This window comes from Triturus cristatus, chromosome 8 (genome assembly GCF_964204655.1).
Source record: "Triturus cristatus chromosome 8, aTriCri1.1, whole genome shotgun sequence".
In the NCBI taxonomy this organism is placed as follows: domain Eukaryota; kingdom Metazoa; phylum Chordata; class Amphibia; order Caudata; family Salamandridae; genus Triturus; species Triturus cristatus.
The window spans coordinates 85,837,248-85,864,548 of record NC_140591.1 but is presented as its reverse complement, the minus strand read 5'-3'; the positions used below and the strand labels follow the sequence as shown (position 1 = coordinate 85,864,548).

At 49.5% G+C, this 27,301-nt stretch overlaps 2 protein-coding genes across 4 annotated transcripts in view; one reads left to right on the top strand and one right to left on the bottom strand.

Moving 5' to 3' along the window:
- Positions 1 to 27,301, bottom strand: part of DRD3 (dopamine receptor D3) — a 1,045,748-nt gene that overhangs the window by 163,303 nt on the left and 855,144 nt on the right. The gene's annotated exons all lie outside the window — the stretch shown is intronic.
- LOC146801389 (uncharacterized) overlaps positions 1 to 27,301 on the top strand; it is a 217,576-nt gene that overhangs the window by 168,369 nt on the left and 21,906 nt on the right. For 2 of the 3 annotated variants that reach the window (XR_014967622.1, XM_085621060.1), the window contains exon 2: positions 20,395 to 20,478. Coding sequence is in view for 2 of the 3 variants with exons in the window: in XM_085621060.1 (XP_085477186.1) it covers positions 20,395 to 20,478 (84 nt within the window). In the remaining variant the exon portion in view is untranslated. Of the gene's footprint in view, positions 1 to 20,394; positions 20,479 to 23,596; positions 23,773 to 27,301 lie in introns of all 3 variants that reach the window. The other variant, XM_085621059.1, reaches the window with a different exon arrangement.

Here is a 27,301-nt window from a genome sequence, read left to right as displayed (position 1 = left end):
ACCAATCAAACACTCACACTCAGTCAACAGATCTGGGTTTGATCCATCACCGTTATTTAACCCACTCTGCCACCCCAGTTCAGACATGGCCATATGCAAATCAGTCTGACCCTGTGCCTCATGGGAACAGTCCAGCCCGAACTGCCAAGCCATGCCTTCCCTGGACCGGAAACAAGCATCCAAGGACCGGTTTCTGGCATTTCAGCCATCTTTCAGCCAGGCTTGCTTGAATCCAGTGGCAAAGTGAGCAAGGGACTCACGTCTGAGCATACCCTGCCAACTTATGGCGAACAAAGCGGTACAAAAGGGGGTGGCGATGGACGGAGCATCAGAACCAATCAAACACTCACACTCAGTCAACAGATCTGGGTTTGATCCATCACCGTTATTTAACCCACTCTGCCACCCCAGTTCAGACATGGCCATATGCAAATCAGTCTGACCCTGTGCCTCATGGGAACAGTCCAGCCCGAACTGCCAAGCCATGCCTTCCCTGGACCGGAAACAAGCATCCTAGGACCGGTTTCTGGCATTTCAGCCATCTTCAGCCAGGCTTGCTTGAATCCAGTGGCAAAGTGAGCAAGGGACTCACGTCTGAGCATACCCTGCCAACTTATGGCGAACAAAGCGGTACAAAAGGGGGTGGCGATGGACGGAGCATCAGAACCAATCAAACACTCACACTCAGTCAACAGATCTGGGTTTGATCCATCACCGTTATTTAACCCACTCTGCCACCCCAGTTCAGACATGGCCATATGCAAATCAGTCTGACCCTGTGCCTCATGGGAACAGTCCAGCCCAAACTGCCAAGCCATGCCTTCCCTGGACCGGAAACAAGCATCCTAGGACCGGTTTCTGGCATTTCAGCCATCTTCAGCCAGGCTTGCTTGAATCCAGTGGCAAAGTGAGCAAGGGACTCACGTCTGAGCATACCCTGCCAACTTATGGCGAACAAAGTGGTACAAAAGGGGGTGGCGATGGACGGAGCATCAGAACCAATCAAACACTCACACTCAGTCAACAGATCTGGGTTTGATCCATCACCGTTATTTAACCCACTTTGCCACCCCAGTTCAGACATGGCCATATGCAATCAGTCTGACCCTGTGCCTCATGGGAACAGTCCTGCCCGAACTGCCAAGCCATGCCTTCCCTGGACCGGAAACAAGCATCCTAGGACCGGTTTCTGGCATTTCAGCCATCTTCAGCCAGGCTTGCTTGAATCCAGTGGCAAAGTGAACAAGGGACTCACGTCTGAGCATACCCTGCCAACTTATGGCGAACAAAGCGGTACAAAAGGGGGTGGCGATGGACGGAGCATCAGAACCAATCAAACACTCACACTCAGTCAACAGATCTGGGTTTGATCCATCACCGTTATTTAACCCACTCTGCCACCCCAGTTCAGACATGGCCATATGCAAATCAGTCTGACCCTGTGCCTCATGGGAACAGTCCAGCCCGAACTGCCAAGCCATGCCTTCCCTGGACCGGAAACAAGCATCCTAGGACCGGTTTCTGGCATTTCAGCCATCTTCAGCCAGGCTTGCTTGAATCCAGTGGCAAAGTGAGCAAGGGACTCACGTCTGAGCATACCCTGCCAACTTATGGCGAACAAAGCGGTACAAAAGGGGGTGGCGATGGACGGAGCATCAGAACCAATCAAACACTCGCACTCAGTCAACAGATCTGGGTTTGATCCATCACCGTTATTTAACCCACTCTGCCACCCCAGTTCAGACATGGCCATATGCAAATCAGTCTGACCCTGTGCCTCATGGGAACAGTCCAGCCCAAACTGCCAAGCCATGCCTTCCCTGGACCGGAAACAAGCATCCTAGGACCGGTTTCTGGCATTTCAGCCATCTTCAGCCAGGCTTGCTTGAATCCAGTGGCAAAGTGAGCAAGGGACTCACGTCTGAGCATACCCTGCCAACTTATGGCGAACAAAGCGGTACAAAAGGGGGTGGCGATGGACGGAGCATCAGAACCAATCAAACACTCACACTCAGTCAACAGATCTGGGTTTGATCCATCACCGTTATTTAACCCACTTTGCCACCCCAGTTTAGACATGGCCATATGCAATCAGTCTGACCCTGTGCCTCATGGGAACAGTCCAGCCCGAACTGCCAAGCCATGCCTTCCCTGGACCGGAAACAAGCATCCTAGGACCGGTTTCTGGCATTTCAGCCATCTTCAGCCAGGCTTGCTTGAATCCAGTGGCAAAGTGAGCAAGGGACTCACGTCTGAGCATACCCTGCCAACTTATGGCGAACAAAGCGGTACAAAAGGGGGTGGCGATGGACGGAGCATCAGAACCAATCAAACACTCACACTCAGTCAACAGATTTGGGTTTGATCCATCACCGTTATTTAACCCACTCTGCCACTCCAGTTCAGACATGGCCATATGCAAATCAGTCTGACCCTGTGCCTCATGAGAACAGTCCAGCCCGAACTGCCAAGCCATGCCTTCCCTGGACCGGAAACAAGCATCCTAGGACCGGTTTCTGGCATTTCAGCCATCTTCATCCAGGCTTGCTTGAATCCAGTGGCAAAGTGTGTGGAAATTTAGCTTGCAAACTGAACATTATCTGCGCCATCTTGCCTCTCCCCAGCGCCACGCACAGCGAATGCACAGCCGCCATTTTAGGCACCCCACTCTCTCCCCGCTCATTCTCGATCGCCAGCGCTTTCCCCTGGCGCTGCGAGCATCCCCCGCGCGCCGGCCGCCCCCGCTCTCTCATACACGGGCCATAAACCCTCTCCTTCTGCGCGACCCTGCTACGGAACCACATCCGACCGACATCCCATACATGGTCATGCCTCTCCTTTGATAACCCCCTTCCTCTGCGCCCCATTGTCCGAACTGGTCCCAGGCCATCACCTAGCCCTGCGGATGCAGTTTATTGCCCCTACTGTAAGGGAAACACCCCACATCAAAGGGATTACAGTAGATCAAAGCCCCTACCCCCTGAGACCCGACCGGTCACACACACCCCCGGGAATTGGCGGAATACCCTGCTGCGCGATAGCCATCTCCTACTGCGGGTAAGGCGGGGACTTCTACTGTAGCTATGTGTGGGATCGGATCTGAGCCGGGGCTTCAGGGGATGTTCTCTCATACATCAAGGGAATCTCAAGAATGTACTATGTGTAATAAAGCAATAAACCTGTGTATAAGAGACCAGGTCTCAGAGATGCAGTTAGAGCACCTCGTGACGATACCTTGCTGTCTGATCTGATGTGTTCTGCTCCGACGGAATAAAACTTTGTTTCCTGCCTTCCAGTCTCCGGCGCCTGCCTCTTTCATTGGTAAATTATCGAGTGGTATGAGAGGCGATTACCGCCGGGCAAATACTTGAAAGGTTATCGATTGAAACTGCCGTTACCATTTAACAATTGGCGTCCCAAACGTGGGGCCCATCAGCGACACGTGGATCCAGTGGGAGAGGTCCCGACGACAGAGTGAACGACTGCAACGATCGGGAGAGCTCCTGCCCAATATACCCTCGTCTGGCAGCCGATCATCCGAACTTCACTGGTTCCGAGCAAACCTCTCTCGAGTGACCTACGGTCCTGACTGGGAACCATCAGGAGTGCCGCGGCAAATACGGAGAGTAGAGGACGATCGGGCGCTGGAGGCGGAAGACGAGAAACTGTCCACGCGGTCCGGGTAAGGTCGTGATACACGACAAATTGCGAAATAATTGATTGATTGTTTGAAGCTTTGGAATACTAGTATTGCTCATTGATTGTGCTCATTGATTGTTTTCTTTGAGATATTCGCTGTCTACAAACGGGGAGGAGTAGAAATACTCTCTCTCTCTCCCTTTGCAGATAGTGAATGGTAGGTAACGCAGACTTTTGTCCCCGTTGAAACCCGTCGTGCCTATCTTTATCTCCCCACTGATTGATTGTCCGAACATTGATTGTTTTGAAGAATAGTGCTCTTTGAGATATTCTCTGTTTGCAAATAACGTAGAATAGAAATATTCTGTCTAGTCTTTGCAAATAGTGAAGGGTAGGTAATGCTGACTTTTGTCCCCGTTGAAACCCGTCATGCCTATCTTTATCTCCCCATTGATTGATTGATTGATTGTCCGAACACTAGTTGTTCGATATTGGTTCTTTGGAGGTATTCTCTGCTTACAAATAACGAGGAATAGAGATATTCTGTCTAGTCTTTGCAAGCAGTGAAAAGATAGGTAGTGCTGACTTTTGTCCCCGTTGAAACCCGTCATGCCTATCTTCTCCCCACTGATTGGTAGTTGGTTCTGCCCGGACCGCTTATTAGAGGTGGACCATCCGGCCCCACTGGAAGGCACCCCTAATAAGGACATGTTCACTAAATATGGACTAGTCGCCGTAGCTTATAGCAAGCTGTGGCATAAATATACCAAGAAGGACCCCGAGAGTCAGTGGCCACTGATGGGATCCTTCGACGACCATAAAATAGAAGTGCTAGAAATAGCTCTGCGTAGCAATAAGACGACGCCTACTATGCTTGACAGCATCGGCATGTGGCGCAAAGAAGCAACGCAACGGAAAAAGAGGGAAGAAGTAAAAGCAGAAAAGGAATTACGAAAAGCAGCTCACCTTGCCGCTAGAAAGTTAGAAGAAGAAATAAAGGAGAGAAGGGAAACTAAACTAAGACAGGAGCCCGAAACATCAGGCCAGTACGCTGTTAGGACCCCTTCTTTGCTCTACCCTGAGTTATCCTCCAAACAGCGAACGAATGATGAATTACTATTAGGTCCCCCGATCATTTACATGCCCCCTCCATACGCACCCTCCCAATCAATAGTGCAACACCCACAACCCCCAAACACGAACGAAAGCAGTACAGGGGCCTCGGTCCTCACCGCCTCCGCGCCAGCTGGGCCTCTTGTACTGAACCCAACGTCGGCTATAACGTTAGATGACCCTGAAATGAGACAGAAGGAGTCCACCAGAATGAATCGACTAACAAATGACGAACGAGCAGGAATCGACAAAATAGTAAAGACACTAGTGGAGCGAAAAGAAAATGAGGAGTATATAACAGACGTGTATAACTCGTATGCCGACAGCCGCAGACGACACTTTGTCGTACGGCTCTGTTATCACGCCCTGAATGCATATGAGGATAGATACCACGATAAAGGTCCCGAAGGCTTAGCGGCCCTATATAGGAAGGTAGACATCGGAGAAGAAAGAGAGGGCGATGTGACGAACCTCTTCACTCGTACACTCGAGGTCTACCGACACCTTAAAGAACATAGACAGACCACCAAAGCAGAAACCCCCATAGCGACTAAGCCCCAGGAAGGAAGGGCTGATGCCATGATGCCCATCAAAGAAGCTGCCCCCTACTGGGTCCCCCCACGAGGTCAGGGAACACATGACGACATCAACCACCAAGATGCGAAGGGAAGGGTTGTATATAACTGGGTCTACCAGCCGTGGGACCGGCAAGATATTTTGACCTTTAGAAAAACTCTACCCGACTTGAGAAAGAACCCGACTGCCTTCTACACTGAACTGGGTACAGCCTTAGGTTCTACGATAATGACTTTAGCAGATATCGACTTGTTCTTTGGGCTATGTCGGCCGGCTGATGTGTGGAAGCAAATCCGGAAAGTTGACCACGCTGAGCCGTTCGGATATACCTGGGTACAACTCGATACCATAGATAAACAGCGAGAACCGGGACAGAAACCCCCGAAAGCCATATTAGAGCTCCCAGACAAGATTGTACTTAAGTTGAAGACTCTAATCCCGGAAAGAAAGGTAGATTGGTCAATAGTGACGGCTTGCCGCCAGAAACCCCAGGAGGATGTTTCTGAATACTTCTCCCGATTCGAGACGGTGTTTTCCGATTATAGTGGCCAGGACATGACCACTGCAACCGGACATCACCTCTTTGTCCAGAATTATGTGAAGGGTCTGTCACAAGAAGTTTCCCAGAAGCTACAGACCAGCGAGAGTAGTTGGGCAGCCTCCAAACCCGCAGCAATTCTCCAGATGGCCCAATACTACGAAAACCAGAAAAACGAGAACGATAGGGCGTCAGAGAAGAAGAAAAAGGAACTAAAGGAGAGGGTAATGATAGCACAGTTGCAAGGGGTGACCATAGGAAGGGAACCCCCGAAAGAGAATTACCAACCAACCGCCCCTAGAAAGCTACCCCCTAGAGACCATACACCTGCACCCTACAACGGACGGAGAGACTTAGATGGGAACCAATGTGCGTTCTGTAGAGGGTTCGGACACTGGAAATCCCAGTGCCCGGTCCTTCTGGAACTGAACAAAAATAGGGATCCCAGAGACACAGCATATGACCCCAGAAATAGAGGACAGGGACGAGGGCACACGAACGACGCAATCAACGTCAGGCCAGGCAGACCAAACACCTTTGATCGCCCCCGACAAAACCAGTGTCAGCAGTCCGACTACGAAAGCACCCATGACTTCGCATAGGACCGCCAGGGGCAAGGGAGGGATCCAGTCGAACTCCGTATTGACCAGCAAGGTCCTTACGTCACTGCTAAGGTCTTGGGCACAAAATCTCCATTCCTGGTAGACACTGGGGCGACACGTAGTGCGTTATCCAAACGACTGATCCCTAGGGCACCCTTGTCTGGCTCACATGTAACCTCAATAGGCTTCGATGGAACGCCCTCCACTAACCCCTTATCAGCACCAATCTCCTTTGACTTAGAAGATAACACCACTGACACGACCTTTCTGCTCTCCTCCAACACCCCCGATGCTATTATGGGACTTGATTTGCTAAAACATTTTCGAGCTACCATCAGATGCTCCCCAGACGGAGTCCGAGTCATCCTACACGATAACCCAGATCTGTCCAGACCCTGTCACACACGGCGTATGCTCTCTATAACCGATGCTGACATGTCCCTACTCGACACATTACCTTCACATCTATGGGCTAAAACCGACTCAGATGTAGGGCGCATGGTGATTGACCCAGTACACATAACCGTCCGACCGGACGCAGTGCTCCCAAAGCTTCCACAGTATCGGATATCACCCGAAGGCGAGAAGGCATTGGTGGAAATCATCGAGTCCCTAGTCGAGGCAGGAGTGGTAGAGGAAGTAGTCAGTAATGTTTGTAACAGCCCTATCCTACCCATTGTAAAGAAGCAAGGCGAGGGAGATGAGAAAGCCTACCGTTTCATTGTTGATTTGCGAGAGGTTAACAAAGTAGTCATACCCCAGTACCCCGTGGTCTCAGACATCACCACCATCCTCACCCTGATTCCATCCACTGCCACCACCTTTACTGTTATTGATCTCAAAAACGCATTCTTTTCCATCCCCATCCACCCAGACAGCCGCTACCTGTTCGGCTTCACTTTAAAAGCCCGTTCGTACAGATTCTGCAGGGCACCCCAAGGCTACACTGAGAGCCCCAGTATTTATAGCCAAGCCCTCAAGAGGCAGCTAGATGCAGTCCAACTACCCGATGGAGTGGTGTTGATACAGTACGTCGATGACATTCTTTTGGCGGCCGACACCACTCCACTTGCCGTCACAGCCACCATTCACCTCCTCCGCTTCCTTGCGGAGAACGGTCACAAGGTCTCCAGAAAGAAATTGCAATTCTGCCAGCCCCAAGTAACGTATCTAGGCCACCTACTATCCAAAGACGGGAGGAAACTTACCCCTGACCGAATTCAGACCATCCTAGAAACCCCTGTTCCCAAAACTCAGAAGCAAGTGCGGTCCCTAGTAGGCCTCACCTCCTTTTGTCGACAATGGTTGCCAAACTTCAGTCTTATCGTAAAACCTCTGCTTTCCCTGCTGGCTAAAGATGTCCCCTTCCCCCTCCCCTGGACACCCGAATGTCAATCCTCCTTCAAAGAATTACGAGACGCCCTCTGTTCGGCCCCAGTCCTAGGAACCCCAGACTACACTAAACCTTTCTCCCTCTACACCCACGAAAGGGAGGGATGTGCGTTGTCTGTCCTAACCCAGTCCATAGGCCCTAAACAACGCCCTTGTGCCTACTTCTCTGCCACTCTTGACCCTGTAGCCAGAGCTTTGCCCGCATGCCTTCGAGCAGTAGCCGCCGCGGCTATCTCTATCCGGCAAAGCGAGGGGATCGTACTCTCAAACCCCCTCACAGTATTGGTACCCCATGCGGTTGACACCCTCCTGAACCAAACCAAGACTCAACACCTGACTAGCGCACGACTGACCGGTTACGAACTGACTCTGCTTGCACCCCACATCACATTGAAACGATGCACCACTCTGAATCCAGCTACTCTACTACCTCTCCCTGACACTGATCCCAATGCGTCCCCTATACACGACTGTGTGACCCTCACCGACGAACAGACCAAGAGTAGGGTCGACCTCCGAGATACTGCCTTCCCGGACCCTGACGGAGAACTGTGGGTGGATGGCTCATGCATCAAGCTCCCCGATGGCACCACCTCAGCTGCCTATGCAGTCACCACAGCCCGAACAGTTGTTGAGACAGCCCGCATCACACAGCGATCCGCACAGGCGGCGGAACTAATTGCTCTCACACGAGCCTGCATCCTGGCAGCAGGGACAACCGCAAACATCTACACAGACAGTCAGTACGCCTTCGGGGTAGTTCACCACTTTGGGCTCTTATGGAAAGAGAGGGGATTCTTGACTTCTCATGGCACACCCATCCTGCATGGAGATCTAGTCTCTGCCCTGACCGAAGCGGTCCTCCTCCCCACACGGCTGGCTGTGATCAAATGCCAAGCACACAAGAAAGTGACAGACATTATAGGACAGGGAAATGCACTAGCTGACATTACTGCCCGAACCACAGCCGAGAATAGGTCCACGACCCGTATGTACGTGACCAGGTCACAAGTTGAGAAATGGAAGGATGCTAGGGAAACGATTAGGGACATCCAATTAGCCAGTACACCACACAAGTTAACTGAATGGGCACAGGTGGGATTGAAGGACGATGATGGTTGCTGGCGGACTAAAGACTCGAACAAATGGTTGCTACCAGACTCATACTTGATCCCCATGCTGACCATGGCACACTCCCCCGCACACATAGGGTCTGCCCCCATGATCGAACTCGTCTCCAAAGTCTGGCACAACGACAAGATCCCAGACTCAGCCAAACGTCTGGTCCAACAATGCCTAGTATGCCTCCAACACAACCCTGGGAAAGGAACTGCTGTACCCCGGGGAGGGTTCGGGGTCCCCAATCACCCTTTTGAAGTCCTACAAATGGACTATGTCCAGTTAGAAAGGTGCCAAGGTTTGAAGTACGTACTTGTCGTTGTGTGTGCCTTCAGCAAGTGGGTGGAAGCCTATCCAACCCACGACAACACCGCTATGACTACTGCAAAAGTACTACTGAAGGAATTCTTCCCCCGATACGGCCTTTGTCGAATTTTGTGGAGCGACAACGGCCCCCACTTCGTAGCCGAAGTTATCCAACTCATCTTAAAAGGGTTGGGTGTAAAACAGAAATTCCATGCGGTCTTCCATCCCCAATCTGCAGGCCTGGTTGAGCGACACAATGCCACATTGAAGCTTAAGATAGCAAAAATAGTCGCCACCACAGGACTAAGATGGCCAGACGCTCTCCCACTAGCATTGCTATCAATGCGTTCCACCCCCACCAAGCACCACTTAACCCCCTACGAGGTCGTCTTCGGGCGGCCCATGATCCTTTGGACTGCACCAAAACCAACATCCATCCACGACGTCCCGGACGTCCTCATGTCTGACTATTTGTATAACCTAACTAAAACGTTGTCTGTCATCCATCAGCAGGTACTGCACGCCATTCCCGATGTTTCCAGGGGCCCCGGACACGACATCCAACCCGGTGACTTCGTCTTAGTGCGTAACTTCCAGCGCACCAAGAGTCTGGAGCCCCGGTGGACGGGCCCCCTGCAAGTCCTGATCACCACCCGAACAGCTCTTCGAGTGGAAGGGAAACGCAATTGGCTGCATGCACACCACTGCAAGAAGGTATCACCGACCCTGACAACCACGGACAACATCACCGCCCAAGAAGAACTCCTGGACAAAGACCGACCATCCCTGAGCCGCTGCCCAGATACAGAGACACTCGAGTTAGTAAGATATCCTGATCCCACCGTGCCATCCAAGGAAGGGTATAACTTGCGACGAAAGGAGAGAACTTCGGCTAAGCAGACCACAGGCTAAGTGGAAATCTCAGAGCGGTAGCCTAGTCACCTCAAAGGCCACCAGGAGAGAAACTAAACGAAGTCTGTGGTTCTGCCCGCTACCGAGTCTCTTGAAGGTGATGGAAGCGCCCGACATGAAGATGATGGAAGCAACCGGACGTCCGAAGATCCACTACAAAAACCCAAAGACTGACCGAATGCACAGCTTAAAGACTATTACACTTTTCATTACCCTTCTCTTTTGCCTTCTTCTCGTGGTCACCTTCTGGATCATGGAGGAGGGCACACCCGCTCATAAGATATTCGTGACCACCGTTCAACCTACCACCACGAAAGAACACCATCTGATCTCACTTTCACCCCAACTCCGAGAAAGGCGTAAGGAGTTCTGGAATAACTCTTTTGTGCAGTTGCTCCACCAACACAATCTTGCTGCCAACGCCACTAATTGCTGGATCTGTGGATTGCTACCACATGCCACTGGACACTCTATCCCTTTCATCCCTTTACCTTTTTCTGTCCATGGTTCCTGCCTCGCCTGGCTAATCCTCCTGCAAGAAAGCTACAAGGACAATGCCACTTCCGGCAGAACCATGTCACGCTTCTACCATGGGTTCTGGCTGAACAAAACTGGAAGAACTTCTGCCCTCTTCTGCCCTTTGAGATCGAACACTTCCTTTCACATGGACATCCCTGCCAAAGAACGAGTTGAAATGCAAGTGTTCAACAACCCAGCCAGACCCACCTTCTCTTACCTCCGGAAACGGACGGCCGCCACCCTAACAGTGGCCCTGTCCGTCATCAACATCACTGGATTTGTGTGCCTCGAAGGCCTGGGGGCGCAGCTGGTGGGCCACAGCTCCTGCCTCATCACCCGAACATTGGACTCAGTTGACCCGCCCTCCTTTGTTGCCTCCCCGAATATGTACTTCGTCTGTGGTACTAAGGCCTACACCTGGCTTCCGAAAGGTTGGGGAGGCACCTGCTACATCGCCTTTGTCCTTCCTCCGACATATGTGGCTCCAGCAAACCATCACCGACAGAAGCGGGCCAAAGACATTGTGCAAGCCGACTCCGCTGGAGCACAGTTCATGGACGCAGTGAAGGGCCTCGTTCCACTCTGGGGTCCAATGGCAAACAGCCGTGCCATCCGCCACTTAACCCAGGCAGTCGAAACGGCGATGAACATTACAGCTGGCGCCCTCGCCAACAACACCGCTGAGCTTCAGGCCGTCCGCCTGGTGGCTCTTCAGAACCGCCTTGTTCTAGATGTGGTTCTGGCTGATCGTGGAGGAGCATGCCGCATCATTGGGTCCAGCTGTTGTACCTACGTACCGGATAACTCACCCTCAGTCTACAAAGCAATTGAACACCTCCACAGACTGTCCGCAGAGGTCCATCAAGAGCAAGGAGAATGGTCACTGGGGAGTTGGTTTTGGGACACTATTAAAAGTTGGGGATGGAGGCTGTTTTCATTTATCCTCATACCAATTGTGATACTATGTGGATGTTGCTTGGGGATTCAGTGTCTGCCACCTTTATGTTCGCTTTTTATGAACTGCATCTGCCCTAAGACTTTGGACTTTGAAACAGAGCGAATGAAAGCTCTGTATGAGGTGGAAGTTCGGAGTATTATGGGGATAGATCCGAATTAGGCAAGCTGGCGAGATATGTTAAAAGGGAGGACTGTGGAAATTTAGCTTGCAAACTGAACATTATCTGCGCCATCTTGCCTCTCCCCAGCGCCACGCACAGCGAATGCACAGCCGCCATTTTAGGCACCCCACTCTCTCCCCGCTCATTCTCGATCGCCAGCGCTTTCCCCTGGCGCTGCGAGCATCCCCCGCGCGCCGGCCGCCCCCGCTCTCTCATACACGGGCCATAAACCCTCTCCTTCTGCGCGACCCTGCTACGGAACCACATCCGACCGACATCCCATACATGGTCATGCCTCTCCTTTGATAACCCCCTTCCTCTGCGCCCCATTGTCCGAACTGGTCCCAGGCCATCACCTAGCCCTGCGGATGCAGTTTATTGCCCCTACTGTAAGGGAAACACCCCACATCAAAGGGATTACAGTAGATCAAAGCCCCTACCCCCTGAGACCCGACCGGTCACACACACCCCCGGGAATTGGCGGAATACCCTGCTGCGCGATAGCCATCTCCTACTGCGGGTAAGGCGGGGACTTCTACTGTAGCTATGTGTGGGATCGGATCTGAGCCGGGGCTTCAGGGGATGTTCTCTCATACATCAAGGGAATCTCAAGAATGTACTATGTGTAATAAAGCAATAAACCTGTGTATAAGAGACCAGGTCTCAGAGATGCAGTTAGAGAACCTCGTGACGATACCTTGCTGTCTGATCTGATGTGTTCTGCTCCGACGGAATAAAACTTTGTTTCCTGCCTTCCAGTCTCCGGCGCCTGCCTCTTTCATTGGTAAATTATCGAGTGGTATGAGAGGCGATTACCGCCGGGCAAATACTTGAAAGGTTATCGATTGAAACTGCCGTTACCATTTAACAAGTGAGCAAGGGACTCACGTCTGAGCATACCCTGCCAACTTATGGCGAACAAAGCGGTACAAAAGGGGGTGGCGATGGACGGAGCATCAGAACCAATCAAACACTCACACTCAGTCAACAGATCTGGGTTTGATCCATCACCGTTATTTAACCCACTCTGCCACCCCAGTTCAGACATGGCCATATGCAAATCAGTCTGACCCTGTGCCTCATGGGAATAGTCCAGCCCGAACTGCCAAGCCATGCCTTCCCTGGACCGGAAACAAGCATCCTAGGACCGGTTTCTGGCATTTCAGCCATCTTCAGCCAGGCTTGCTTGAATCCAGTGGCAAAGTGAGCAAGGGACTCACGTCTGAGCATACCCTGCCAACTTATGGCGAACAAAGCGGTACAAAAGGGGGTGGCGATGGACAGAGCATCAGAACCAATCAAACACTCACACTCAGTCAACAGATCTGGGTTTGATCCATCACCGTTATTTAAGCCACTCTGCCACCCCAGTTCAGACATGGCCATATGCAAATCAGTCTGACCCTGTGCCTCATGGGAACAGTCCAGCCCGAACTGCCAAGCCATGCCTTCCCTGGACCGGAAACAAGCATCCTAGGACCGGTTTCTGGCATTTCAGCCATCTTCAGCCAGGCTTGCTTGAATCCAGTGGCAAAGTGAGCAAGGGACTCACGTCTGAGCATACCCTGCCAACTTATGGCGAACAAAGCGGTACAAAAGGGGGTGGCGATGGACGGAGCATCAGAACCATTCAAACACTCACACTCAGTCAACAGATCTGGGTTTGATCCATCACCGTTATTTAACCCACTCTGCCACCCCAGTTCAGACATGGCCATATGCAAATCAGTCTGACCCTGTGCCTCATGGGAACAGTCCAGCCCGAACTCCCAAGCCATGCCTTCCCTGGACCGGAAACAAGCATCCTAGGACCGGTTTCTGGCATTTCAGCCATCTTCAGCCAGGCTTGCTTGAATCCAGTGGCAAAGTGAGCAAGGGACTCACGTCTGAGCATACCCTGCCAACTTATGGCGAACAAAGCGGTACAAAAGGGGGTGGCGATGGACGGAGCATCAGAACCAATCAAACACTCACACTCAGTCAACAGATCTGGGTTTGATCCATCACCGTTATTTAACCCACTCTGCCACCCCAGTTCAGACATGGCCATATGCAAATCAGTCTGACCCTGTGCCTCATGGGAACAGTCCAGCCCGAACTGCCAAGCCATGCCTTCCCTGGACCGGAAACAAGCATCCTAGGACCGGTTTCTGGCATTTCCGGTACCGCTTTGTTCGCCATAATTTGGCAGGGAATGCTCAGATGTGAGTCCCTTGCTCACTTTGCCACTAGATTCAAGCAAGCCTGGCTGAAGACGGCTGAAATGCCAGAAACCGGTCCTAGGAAGCTTGTTTCCGGTCCAGAGAAGGCATGGCTTGGCAGTTCGGGCTGGACTGTTCCCATGAGGCACAGGGTCAGACTGATTTGCATATGGCCATGTCTGAACTGGGGTGGCAGAGTGGGCTAAAGAAAGGTGATGGATCAAACCCAGATCTGTTGACTGGTTGTGAGTGTTTGATTGGTTCTGATGCTCCGTCCATCACCACCCCCTTTTGTACCGTAGTGTGTTTACCAGCAGTGCCCCCTTCTCTCACCGTTTTCTTTCATACTTAATTATGATATACCCATTCCTTCATCGCTAATTAGTGGAGAGTTGACAGATAATGACCTCTTGAACCGCACCTGTCTCTGAGCAAGGAAACACCGTAGGTAACATGCAGTTGAGCTGTCAGGGTTCCTGAACCTTTCTTAGACAGGACACTTCTTTGGTGCAGCTCCTTAATCCTCTTCACCATGCGATTAATTTTTGCTTCCTCCCAGAAGCACCTCTGCGCTCCTCTTGCTCACAGTGAGAGACATTCTGCCCGGGGGGGCTCGAGGCGCTACATACAGCCTGTCCTTGCCTCTCTGTGGGTAGTCAGGTCAGAAACACCACCCGCAGAGGGCTACCTCCAATCAGGGGGGTCAAACGGAACGGTCTGGGCAGGGGGGTGGCAAGTGGCCTGCGGGACATGCAGTGAGTATCCCTGGGAAATGCATGGGTCATAGGGTTCAATGCTGTTTCAGAACAGCATCATACTACAGTACAATTGTGTGGGGTTGTTTTCAGGCCCCAGAAGGTTATAGTACTTCTAGTATTTTGTGAATCAGCGCCTTGAAAACCCTTACGGGTGAGTAGTTGCGCTTTATAAGACACCTGATTGATTGATGGATTGATTGAATATCCCTGTTTTGACAGCCCTACATTTCGTGTACGTAAGACCTTTTCTTTTTAAAGGAATACTTGTGTTGCACAGCATCTGAGTTCCGAACCCTCTACCACCGCCATTAGTGACGGCCGATTCGTTACTCTCAGGAGTTCAAGGGTAGAAAAGAGTAATCCAACTGGACTGGTGCAGTAACAGAGGACTCCTGGCACCAATCATATAAAACTGGACTGGTGTAATACCAGAGGACTCCTGGCACCAATCATATAAAGAGCGCCCACCACAGAGAGTGACCGCTGACCAAGGACTGCTGCAGCAAAGTAGGTAAAAGTAAAATATATTTATAAAGCGCTCGATTGCCGCGGTGTCTTGGTGCTGAGGAGGTGAGCTGCTCAGTTCAGACGTGAACTTAGTTGGAGGGAAACAACCGGGTTTTGACCATTCTCCTGAAATGCTGCATTTGGCTGTAACCTCATGGCGACCGGCAACTTGTTCCACACTTTACCTGCACAATGGGATAGACTCTTGCCTCCCCATCTTGCTCTGCGTATTTTAGGAATCTGAACCAGACCTATGTTAGTGGACCTAAGATTTCTAGTGGCCGAATGCCAGAGGAACAGTTTCTGCATATCCAGGGCGCCCCCTCCATACAAAGCCTTGTGAACTAGACAGAGGGCCTTGAATTCCACTTGTTGTTGAGCTTTGCATCCAGTGTAGTAGCCTGATACTAGCGGATGTCCTTTATGAATGTTTAGTAATAGTCGCGCAGAGGCGTTTTGTAAAGATTGTAGTTTGGCCATCTGCGCCTTGTCAATGCCCAGGCATAGTCATTGCAATAGTCTATTTTGGAAAGAATGAGAGCCCCTACGACAGTTTTCCTGAGTTCCTGTGGAATGAAAGGCAGGATCCTGCGTACGATCTTCAGTAGGAAGAAACAGGAGGATGCCAGGCGATTGACCTGGCCTGCAAAGTTTTGCTGATTGTTGAGAACCACTCCTAGATTCCCGGCCTTAGTTGACGGGCAGGGACACTCACCCGCCCCCGTTGGCCACCATGTTTGATTCCACAGGGTTCGGCCCTCACCAAACTCCATAACCTCCGTTTTATCCGTGTTAAGTTTAAGAAAGTTTTGATTCATCCAACTCAGGATGTCAGTCAAGCAGTTATGGAAGCTGATGGCTGTAACCTCCGGTTTTTGTGATACGGATATGACAATCTCAGAGTCATCCGCGTACGAGACCAGAGTGAAACCATGCTTTCTGACGAGTCTGGCCAACGGATGAGATAGATGTTGAATAGGGTCGGTGATAAAGCCGATCCCTGTGGTACCCCGCAAGGAAGATGGAAAATGTCTGATTGGAGATTATCCCAGTGTATCCTCTGCTCTCTAAATGCTAGAAAGGAGGAGAGGAGAGGAGGGTCGCAGGACCCTGGGAAAACGCTGCACATTGTGCAAACTAATCTAGACAATGTTTATGTTTGCTTTTGTTGTTACTGTTGTTGACTTGCTACTATCAGTTGTAGTAATTATATTAATACTAAAAATATTTGTACTAACAACACAAATGCTGATTACGATAAGTAGTAAAAGCACACGCGCATCTCTTTAAGGTAGACTGGGAAATCGCATCCCTTTTTTTAGAACTCACTTAGACAGTGTAAGCTCTGGTTAGAGCCCACCCATTGTTTACCATTAGTTGGCTTCAGTGTCACTCTGATTTGCTTGTTTCTTATTGGTCAGCTACCATAGATTCCTTCCTGTTTATGTGATTGTCCTTCCCAAGTGGGATAAGTGTCCTTCCAGTGCCCATTTTTGTAGGTGATACTTTTATTTAAGATTAAGCACGCTGCCAGAGTGCCTATTTTTCATCAGGCTCCCTCGTGTACTTCTTCCCCTTTGCCGCCAATCTTCTTGCACCCAACTGCCTGCCCTCCCTCCATTGTTGCTTGCCCCACCTGCCCTCCCTACTTTCATTGTTTCTTGCCCCCTTTTACTCTACCTCCCTCCATTGTTTCTTGCCCCCCTGCCTTCCCTCCTTTTATTGTTACTTGCCCCCTTTTACCATTGTTGCTTGCCTTCTCCTGCCCTCGCTCCTTTCATTGTTACTTGCCCCCTTTTACACCCCCTCCCTCCATTGTTGCTTGCCCCCTCCTGCCCTCCCTCCTTTCATTGTTACTTGCCCCCTTTTACTCTCCCTCCCTCCATTGTTGTTTGCCCCCTCCTGCCCTCCCTCCTTTCATTGTTACTTGCCCCCTTTTACTCTTCCTCCCTCCATTGTTGCCTGCCTCCTCCTGCCCTCCCTCCTTTCATTGTCACTTGCCCCCTTTTACTCTCCCTCCCTCCATTGTTGCTTGCCCCCTCCTGCCCTCTCTCCTTTCATTGTTACTTGCCCCCTTTTACTCTCCCTCCCTCCATTGTTGCTTTCTCCACCTGCCCTCCCTCCTTTCACTGTTCCTTGCCTCCTTTTACTATCCCTTGCTCCATTGTTGTTTGCCCCCTCCTGCCCTCTCTCCTTTCAATGTTACTTGCCCCCTTTTGCTCTTCCTCCCTCCATTGTTGCCTGCCTCCTCCTGCCCTCCCTCCTTTCATTGTTACTTGCCCCCTTTTACTCTCCCTCCCGCCATTGTTGTTTGCCCCCTCCTGCCCTCTCTCCTTTCATTGTTACTTGCCCCCTTTTACTCTCCCTTGCTCCATTGTTGCTTGCCCCCTCCTGCCCTCTCTCCTTTCATTGTTACTTGCCCCCTTTTACTCTCCCTCCCTCCATTGTTGTTTGCCCCATCTGCCCTCCCTCCTTTCATTGTTACTTGCCCACTCTTACTCTCCCTCCCTCCATTGTTGCTTGCCCCCTCCTGCCCTCCCTCCTTTCATTGTTACTTGCCCACTCTTACTCTCCCTCGCTCCATTGTTGCTTGCCCCCTCCTGCCCTCCCTCCTTTCACTGTTCCTTGCCCCCTTTTATTCTCCCTTTCTTCATTTTTGCTTGCCCCACCTGCCCTCCCTCCTTTTATTGTTACTTGCCCTCTTTTACCATTGTTGCTTGCCCCACCTGCCCTCCCTCCTTTCACTGTTACTTGCCCCCTTTTACTCTCCCTCCCTCCATTGTTGTTTGCCCCATCTGCCCTCCCTCCTTTCATTGTTACTTGCCCACTCTTACTCTCCCTCCCTCCATTGTTGCTTGCCCCCTCCTGCCCTCCCTCCTTTCATTGTTACTTGCCCACTCTTACTCTCCCTCGCTCCATTGTTGCTTGCCCCCTCCTGCCCTCCCTCCTTTCACTGTTCCTTGCCCCCTTTTATTCTCCCTTTCTTCATTGTTGCTTGCCCCACCTGCCCTCCCTCCTTTTATTGTTACTTGCCCTCTTTTACCATTGTTGCTTGCCCCACCTGCCCTCCCTCCTTTCACTGTTACTTGCCCCCTTTTACTCTCCCTCCCTCCATTGTTGTTTGCCCCATCTGCCCTCCCTCCTTTCATTGTTACTTGCCCCCTTTTACTCTCCCTCCCTCCATTGTTGCTTGCCCCCTCCTTCCCTCTCTCCTTTCATTGTTACTTGCCCCCTCTTACTCTCCCTCGCTCCATTGTTGCTTGCCCCCTCCTGCCCTTCCTCCCTCTGTTTTTGCTTGCAACTCCAATCTGTCCTTCATCCTCCCTCTGTTGTTACTCGTCCCTCCCTCTGTTGTTGCTTGCCGCACCACAATAAAAAGGTGCTATAATGCGGACTCTGCTGGTCATTTCTTAGTGCTTCTTTCTGACCTGCCTTCTGTTGCCTCTGCCCTCCCTTCTTCTGTTGCTGCTTGCCCCCACCAGAACAAGAAAAATGTGCTATTACCTGGACACTGCTGGCCTTGTACTAATGCTTTTTCCCCACCCGATCCTCTGTATTAACATACACCCACCCTGACCCAACAGCCACCCACCCTTCCTATTTCTGTTGTTGCTTTCCCCCGCACCATAGCACCAATGGCAGCCGGCAACATTAAAATATGGCGGGCGCAATGCCCAAAAACTCACCATATATCTTGCAAGGAGCCACGTCCGGTTCTCTCTCCTCGGCCGTGACTCCAGCAGGCAGCAGGAAAGGGAACTACTTCCTCCCTTGTGCAACCTGATTCCAACCAATCTGAAGCTCGGTTGCTTGGTTGGAGCGGGCTAACCCAGCGCTCTGGGGGCCTGTGGCTGCAGTCGCTTGGCTGTTTCTTGGCAGTATTAGGCAATTGCACGAATCAGCCCCGCCCCCTGCCCTCGCGCTGTAACAGCTCCAGCCTGCGACCAGAGTAAAATGGTATTTATTACCATTTAATTGATGTGTGTACAGGCGGGGCGATGATCCTCCGCCATAACACATGGCTAAAACATCGACAAAGCGAATGCCTCGCTTAGGCATGACCAAGTGGCTTTGCCAATGCTTGTTTCACTTTCCAAGCCATGAATTAAATCAGCTATCGATAGCAAGCATGATTGATACCCTAGGGAGCAAAGCAGAAAAAGACCCACTTCCCAAGATGATTGTACCCAAAAATGTGTGAAACACTCTGAAAACTCTAATGACTGCAGGGGGGAATACATTTTATCTTCAAAGGTGGCGCAGATAAATGACTCGACCCATGGCCTTGGACTTTATACAGCATATAACACATGGACTCTGCAATAGTTGTATTAATACCGATCTCTCATTTCTTTATAATTGATGACTTGTGACGTACCCTGTCGCCGAATACACAGAAGTGATGTCAGAACTCAACTGTAACAGCTCATTACAGTCTAGTTCTGACGTCCAAATGCCTGCTGGCTCTGGGAGGGGAGAAGCAGGTCAGGTCAGGGAGCACAATTAAAGCTGCTGCTTAAAGGATGAAAACCGAATCGCTGCTTTTCCTTCTGCTCCTTTTTTCCTAGGTGTACAGTGACAAGAAGAACAGAGATATATAGGCAACGTTTTTATTTTTTGCTCTCCTTGGGTAATTATAGAAAAGTTAGACTGTTTCTACTGCGCCTTTGTTTTTAAAACTAACTTCTATCAAACTGCTTCTAATATGTTTTTGCCTGAAATGTATAACATCTTTTTGGATGTGTTTAATTTTGCAATAGAGAATATAGTTGTATTATTCATGTTCACAAATACGCTGCCTCTTTCATATGAAAGACCAAGGATTTAAGTGGTTTGTAGAAAGGTTGATGGTGTAACCATGTATTATAAGGATTAAAGTATTCCTGCCGTACATGATAAGGATATTGCAAGTCACCTCAGAGTTCCACAACCCTATAAAGGAACTCGGCCTTCACCCTCATTCCTCTATATGGTCTTGGAATTCCTCTGTGATTTGCAATATCCTTATAGTGTCCAGTAGGGAACCTTTATCCCATATAGAATCCCAGGTAATCCGTGGTATCATGCTAATGCACTATTTTATTAATGCTTCAGGTTGCATGTCACAGTATCGAGGTTAGCCATGTCAATCTGCAGAAACATCGACTCCCCAACATTGATTACCGCTGTATCATCAAGGTAAGGACTCACGGGGAAGTACAGAATGACTATCTTGGCTCCAAATCTACGTCCCTTTATGATATGTTAGCAGTTGGGAATGTGGAGTTGATATACGAGCAGATGCATATTGTGACTGGACACCTACCTGCCCACATCTTATTTTTCACAGTCTATGTGTGATAGATCTACTAATCTATAATAGCAGAATAACATCTAAACTCTATTGCAATAACCTATTACTGCTGAGGTCTGGCTGGAAGATCTGCATTAAATGAGGCTTTCGCTGCAAATGTCATTTAATTAAGTGGCTGACTTATTCTTTCATGTGAACTTTCATTCTGTAATAATTCACAGTAATTAGCCGCCTCGCTAACCTTCACTGCGCTCTGTTCATTTAATGCGTCGCGGAGGATTTCGAAGACTGTGAGCGGGTCCTCCCATACGTGGTCCAGTGGGGGATTTAGCTTCCCTTAAGCTCCACACCTTTGGCCTGTAGCAGGTGGTGGCTTCTGAATGAGCTGGGACATGAACAAGAGTCTCCGACCCCCCATTCCCTCTACGGGAGGCCTGTCCGAAGAGGAGTAAGCGCATCCTGGAGACGCCCTGTTCTTGTGTACAGGAATGCCGCTAGGGGGTTTGGTACAGGGTACTCCACGCTGGCGTGCAGCCAAAGGTAGCTGAACCTACTTACCTGGGGATTCAGAGAATCTGGAGTGATCGGACAAAGTCCTCTGACTGCGGGCGAGCGCAGGACCTGCAATATGGAGATGAGACGAAACCAGGGATCTGCACAATACCATGTCAACTACTAAGACTATGGAACATAGGGTTATTGCCAGAAAGGAACAGGAAGTAGTGTGAGGTTAAGAGTAATGAATGATGGTAGTAAGAGAGGCTATAGGGCCTAGAAGTGTGCAGCTCCAGAACGTTGAGCTGGTTGGACTTCACAGCTGGATGATGTATCCAGCCTAAAACAATCTCTAGCGGACAGTTGCCTTAGGGGCAAAGATGGGGTCTTGGAGAGGACATCCAGGGGGGCAGGAATTCTCAAGGTGGAATGGCAGCGTTCAGTAATGGGCTCTCGGCTCACTTGAGAATAAGATGAACGTGGTGATACTGCTAACCAACACCAGACGAATATCCCCTTCCTAAGTCAGTAGTGTTTCCAAGATGAGACCTCAACGGCAGACTTCTCTGATGCCAGGGGCATGTGGGAAGGAACTAATGAGGAGAGGATGTGGCCTCATGGCCAGAGCTGCTGACTTTGGAGCTGGGGAACCAGGTTTGAGCCTCAGTTTTGGCTCAGTATCCTGTGATTCTGGGCAAATCACTTAATCTCCGCATGCCTACCAAAAAATGAATGCGTCCTTTTGTACCGTAACTGGTGCTCATGTAAAGCGCTCCAATACCTTTGGGTCGCGCTCGCGCTATATAAGATCTGCAACAAAAAAAAGCAAAGTAAGCCTTTATCAGAGAGGCGTGGTCCAGCTGCCTCAGAGTTACATGTCTCCGTATGGGGCTAGATGCTCATTCTGAACTGCAAAGTCAGTTTCAGTTCATTGACTATAAGGCAACTGGAGACCTTACAGAGACAGATGCCTGTGAGACAAAGATATAGTGTGGCTCCCTTGGAAGCCTCTGCAGGGAGGCAGCAGCTGTAGAAGAGGAGAAAGACCTTGGACAGCGTAGAGTGTACTAGGAAAATAATTTTCTGCACAGTGGCTAATGACTACCTCTATGGCCATCACATTAGTGGTGCCGCAAACAGATAGAAAGATATTGTTTGGGGAAGCAGAAAACGTGGCTCTGCTGCTGCCCATTGGCTAGAAGCTACATTTAGATTTAGAATCTCCACATGTGACCACAAGGAAAAAAAAAGAAAGCTGCATTCAAGAAAAACAAGATTTGTAATCAGTACAGAGAGCTGAAACTGTCCATCTTCTCACCACCTTTGAGATCCAAGCGCTATGTTGACGATTTTCCCCTTCTTCCGCTACACCTTCTGGTGCTCTTTGGTTGGAAGCTGTGTTTGGACTGGAAAATGCCCTGCATGTGGCTTTAAAGCACTCCCTTTCATAGAGAGCCCTGGAATGTCCAGAACTGGTGTCAAAGTGAAGGGTCAAAAAGGAAAACAGTGACTAATGTGACACCTCCATTTTTGGGCCTTTTTAGTTTGAATAATCCTTTATTTGGCCATAAATAGGCCTTTTTCTAACTGGAAAATGCCAGGGGTCACAGCCTCTGTTTCAGAAAGGTAAGCAGCCATGTGCCTGGGCACTTCGTGCACCTTTGCTACCTTATCCCACACCACTTTCTCAATCTCCCCAATACATGCAAACACTCTCCGTTCAACCTCATTTCTTTCAATATCCTTAGTATACACTTGAAGACCAGACTCTCTTGTCCCCTTGCCATCATGCTGGTGAACTCTGACCGTGCGCTGAAACACATCATCTCACATCAGACACAACGACTTCATCGCACCTGTAAATACCCTCAATCCTCAATGAGTTTAAGCGTGACAGTTACAACCACCAACCTTGCCCACATACACTCTATTACACTTCTCACCTGCCCAGTGCACTCATCTTGGCCTTCTTATCAGCATTTCTCATACCAGCCTCCAGCAAATTCACCGCCCTCCACGTCATGTGCCCCTCCCCAGCTCTTCCATCTTTATCTTCAACATTGCCAAAACCTATCTTGGTGACTTAAACTTCCCCAAGTCCCATAACACCAGGTAATGAGAGAATCCCTCCTGAGCATCTCTGGCTCTCGTGACCTTAAGTCTCACATCTCAGGGCACAGCCACAAATTCTGCAGTAACTTGAGCTTCATCACATCAACAAGCCCATCTTCAACCCCTCTCACTTGACTGGGCTGACCACTAGAGACTGCTATTCCACCCCCTTCTAAATCCACATACAGACCGCAACTGAAGCATGTTACTGACACTTTCAGATCTTTCACAAATGGTTCAATTGACCCTGAAGCCTTGTCCTGGATGAGATGACACTTCCCACCGCCAATGTGTTGACTCCGCAGACTCGTGATGACTTACCCTTTCACTTGACCTTCTTGTGATCCTGCACGTGATTCTGTATTTCATAATAATACAATAACAAAACCCTGTCAGTCTCTGTAGGGTCCTTCCGGACACTCAAAGAGTCCAATTGAGACATTGCCTCTTATCAAGATCCCCTCTCATCTTCACATCTGCCCAGCTGCAGGCTACCCATCGAGACACCGCAGCCCGTCTCCCACAAAGACTCTTCAGTTACCAATGCACCAACAACAGTTCGACTTTTAGAGGTGAGTGATCACGGTCCTGTGTGACCAAGGAGGCTTTAATGTCACTGACCTAGATGACATTGCTCTCTTTCATGCCAGCTGGGAAGATCACCACGTACACCTCAGGGATGTTCTTCGCGCTCTTAAATAAGCCAAGTGGACTGGCAAGACATGTAGGTGCCAGCCAGGGCTGACGTCAGCAGTCTTGGCGAGACATCACGAGTCTAGCTGAGTCATCCTATTGGCAGTAGGAAGGTTTATCCCCAAGGCAAGGTGTAATGCAGTGTGGGTTGGGTGCAGAGATGCCAGTTCACTAAACACGCCAGGGAGGTGAATCGACTTTGAGTGATCGTTGAGCCCCCTCCATACACAATGAGATTACAGAAAATTCAGCACACTAAGGAATCACAGGGAGGGCTTTCACAGGAACCTAGACAAAGATGAGCTGACATAAAGCAGAAAAAAAAACTCTATACTCATGGACACCATCTTTAAAAAGACCGATTCGCTTCTGCATAATTGATGGCGTTAAATTGTTATTCTTCGCAGCTTTTATCCTTATTTTTGGTGCCACCTCCCACCTTGGTCACAGTTCACTTGTAGTCACATCTGTTTAATGTGATTAATAATAAATTAGGGAACAGATGGCGACTGAGACAGAGTGAATTCGAGACCGCATGGCGTGTGTCTTCAAAGAGGCGGGTAATTAAGAGGAAGGCCTCAAAGACACTCTGTTCTTAATATTTATGCGTTTTGGAAACTTAACAATCAATTAATACATAAAAATAAAGATTCAAACTAGAAAATCACTAATGACCAAAGCTCAACTTGGAGGGACTTTATGTTTAGTGTTTGTAGAACTTTAGATTAAAATCTTTCACAATCTGCTGCATTCAAGCAGTTCCCTTGTCATTTCATTTCAAAGATTCTTTTTTCAGTTGTCAAGAACCATCAAAGCGTACAAAAATATAATAACAGTATACATCACATTATGAAACAATTATATAAAACAGCTTTCAATTATTTCCTTTGAAGTTAAGTTGTTGGTGTCACTCAGCAATCAAAGACACAGTAAGTTGTTTCTATGGTGTGACAAATTAAAAACAAAAGTCATTTCCATAAAAAAATATGTGTATACAACGCTAATCAATGAGACTGGTAAAAACAAAACAAGTCCGCAGCCACTGTGGTTCATGATTATAAAATACAGACAAAGTTTGGAATGTGTCAGTGCAGTATCAGGGGGTGCAAAGAGGCCTCATCTTCAGACCCTAGGCGGCAATCCTGGATCCTGGCCAATCCCACTGTACAAGGGGCCTCTGCAGATAAAAGCTTCAACCGTTTAAACCAATCCTATCCTCGTCGCCAAAATAAAGAAACACCAGAAAATAGCAGGTAAGAAGAGTTTATTGGGAACAGAGGTTTCCAACTGCCAGTCTTGAACACTCCTCCCTTCTCACTCAACATTCTAAGCTGCACTCCCAAGGGTTCTAGGATGGAACCAAGACCCAGGAGAACAAAGGGGAGGGGGGGGGGGAACCATTAGCGCAAATGAGTGACAAGTGAAGAACACTGAGAACAATAAAATGTAAATTATAGTAATAGTATATACATTATAACACATTGTCAAAAACCGACTGATAGCAAACACAATTGCAGGTGAAGTATCACTTTTCAGAATCCTAGATATTTGGTAATGAATCACCCCTAGATTTAAACATATTTGCCAGGGGCGGAGGAGCGTTGCCCCACTGCTCTCAGAGCAGGATAATAAAATGACAATAATGTCGTTATTATCATTTTATTTTTCATAGGTTCAGGGCTGGGATAGGGCGGGTCAGGGCTTGTGGCACAGGGAGAGGAGTGGTTTACACACTCCAAGTGCGCATGATGATTTGGCAGCCGTCTTGGGCTGGCCAAACAGTCATTCGCACTTTGCATGTTCCCAACCAGGCTGTAATGCGCAGCCTAGTGAGGAACATGGCTAGGCTCCCACTGCTTCTCTGAGCTCCGAACCGCGGCGCTCAGACCAATCACAACGCTGCATTGCAGTGTTGTGATTGGCTCTGGGGTTACTTGGTGTGCTTCCTGGTTCCGCTGGAGTAGAGGGACGACGGAGGAGAGATGTGACAAGGAGGTAAGTGTTTTTTATTTTGGGTATTTTGTACCCCACCCACCACGGGGCACCACCGGCGTCCCCTGCCAGTCACTGCTGTATTGGGCGCCTCCATTTCCGGCAAAACCTAATGTATTCTGAGCAGAAGTACATAACAGGCTCCTCTGTCTCCGGAACCAGACCACAGGCTGGACACAGATTGGTAAGCAAATCTTTATTCCATTTGCTTGTAAAGGATCTCAGTGGTAAATTGCCAAGCCGAAAATGCACAAATAGGCTATTGGATATAGATGGAACAATGGTGTCCAAACAAGGCTCAAAACTGGGCCTAATCTTAAAATCGACGAACAGATTCGTTAGATGCCCTTTGGGTCTACATACAGCATATTGCTCATGGACAAAGGCCCAGTAGCGGGATTTCAGGGGGATCTTGGGACTCCCATAGTCTTGAGAACCCCAGACTTTTAAATCAGTTTAACCCACATGTTAGCCGGGGAACCTTCTTAGCATCTCCAAGGGAGTTCCTATAATCTTTCAGCTCTGGTGTGGACCAGAGATGGCGGACCCAGTCAACTAGGGATTTCAGTGAAGCAAAATCTGATATCCTGCACATACCTAGGTCAAAGAAAAGCGGGATTAGAGGAGTGCTTGTCAGAACTGAGACCAGTGCTCTTGCAAAGTTAGTTTCTGCAATGGCCAGTTGACCTCTGTCTGCACAGCCCCACACTTCAGCATCGTAGAACGCAGCACTCTGCGCTTTTGCACAGTAAACAGTAGCAGTGTCTTCTAGGGTGAAGATTATTGTATCATTTGCCCCTACAACAGCCACCACTGTGTCGTCAGTGTGTGGGGTGTACCAGGGCTCAGAGATGGATCATCATGACACTCTCTGGCATACAACAAGGAAAAGTGAGTACTCCAGCTGCCGGGCTGTATATGGTAGTTACGTGACCTCACGCTGTCGCTGCTACTATCTGTAACTATGTGCTAAAAAGACCTGTAATCATTAGTTTGAACTGCATGAAGCAGGTCCTGCCATATGTTATTATCCCAGTTTTGTTTTGCTGTTTCGAGAGCAGTATTGTAGGTTTTCCATATGGTCACTATGATCTCTGCCCGCTTGCAGCTCTTTACGGCTGTTCTTAAGGCTAACTTTGCTTTTTTGCACTTAGGGTTGTACCATTTTACCTCCTTCCCACACATTGGTAGTTTGCGATCGACTCCTCTGTGAAACACATCTTGCAGCTTAGTGAAAAACTGGTCATGTATATTTGAGATTGAGACTTCAGAACTAGAGACCTTCATACTCAGATAGGAAAGCCAAGGAACCTGTATATCTCTGCATGCAATTTCTGATTTGCCATAACATGAGGCCAGGAGACTCGCCTGTGGTTATTAGCTATTAACGGTTCTGGCACTGTGGTGGAACAGCCA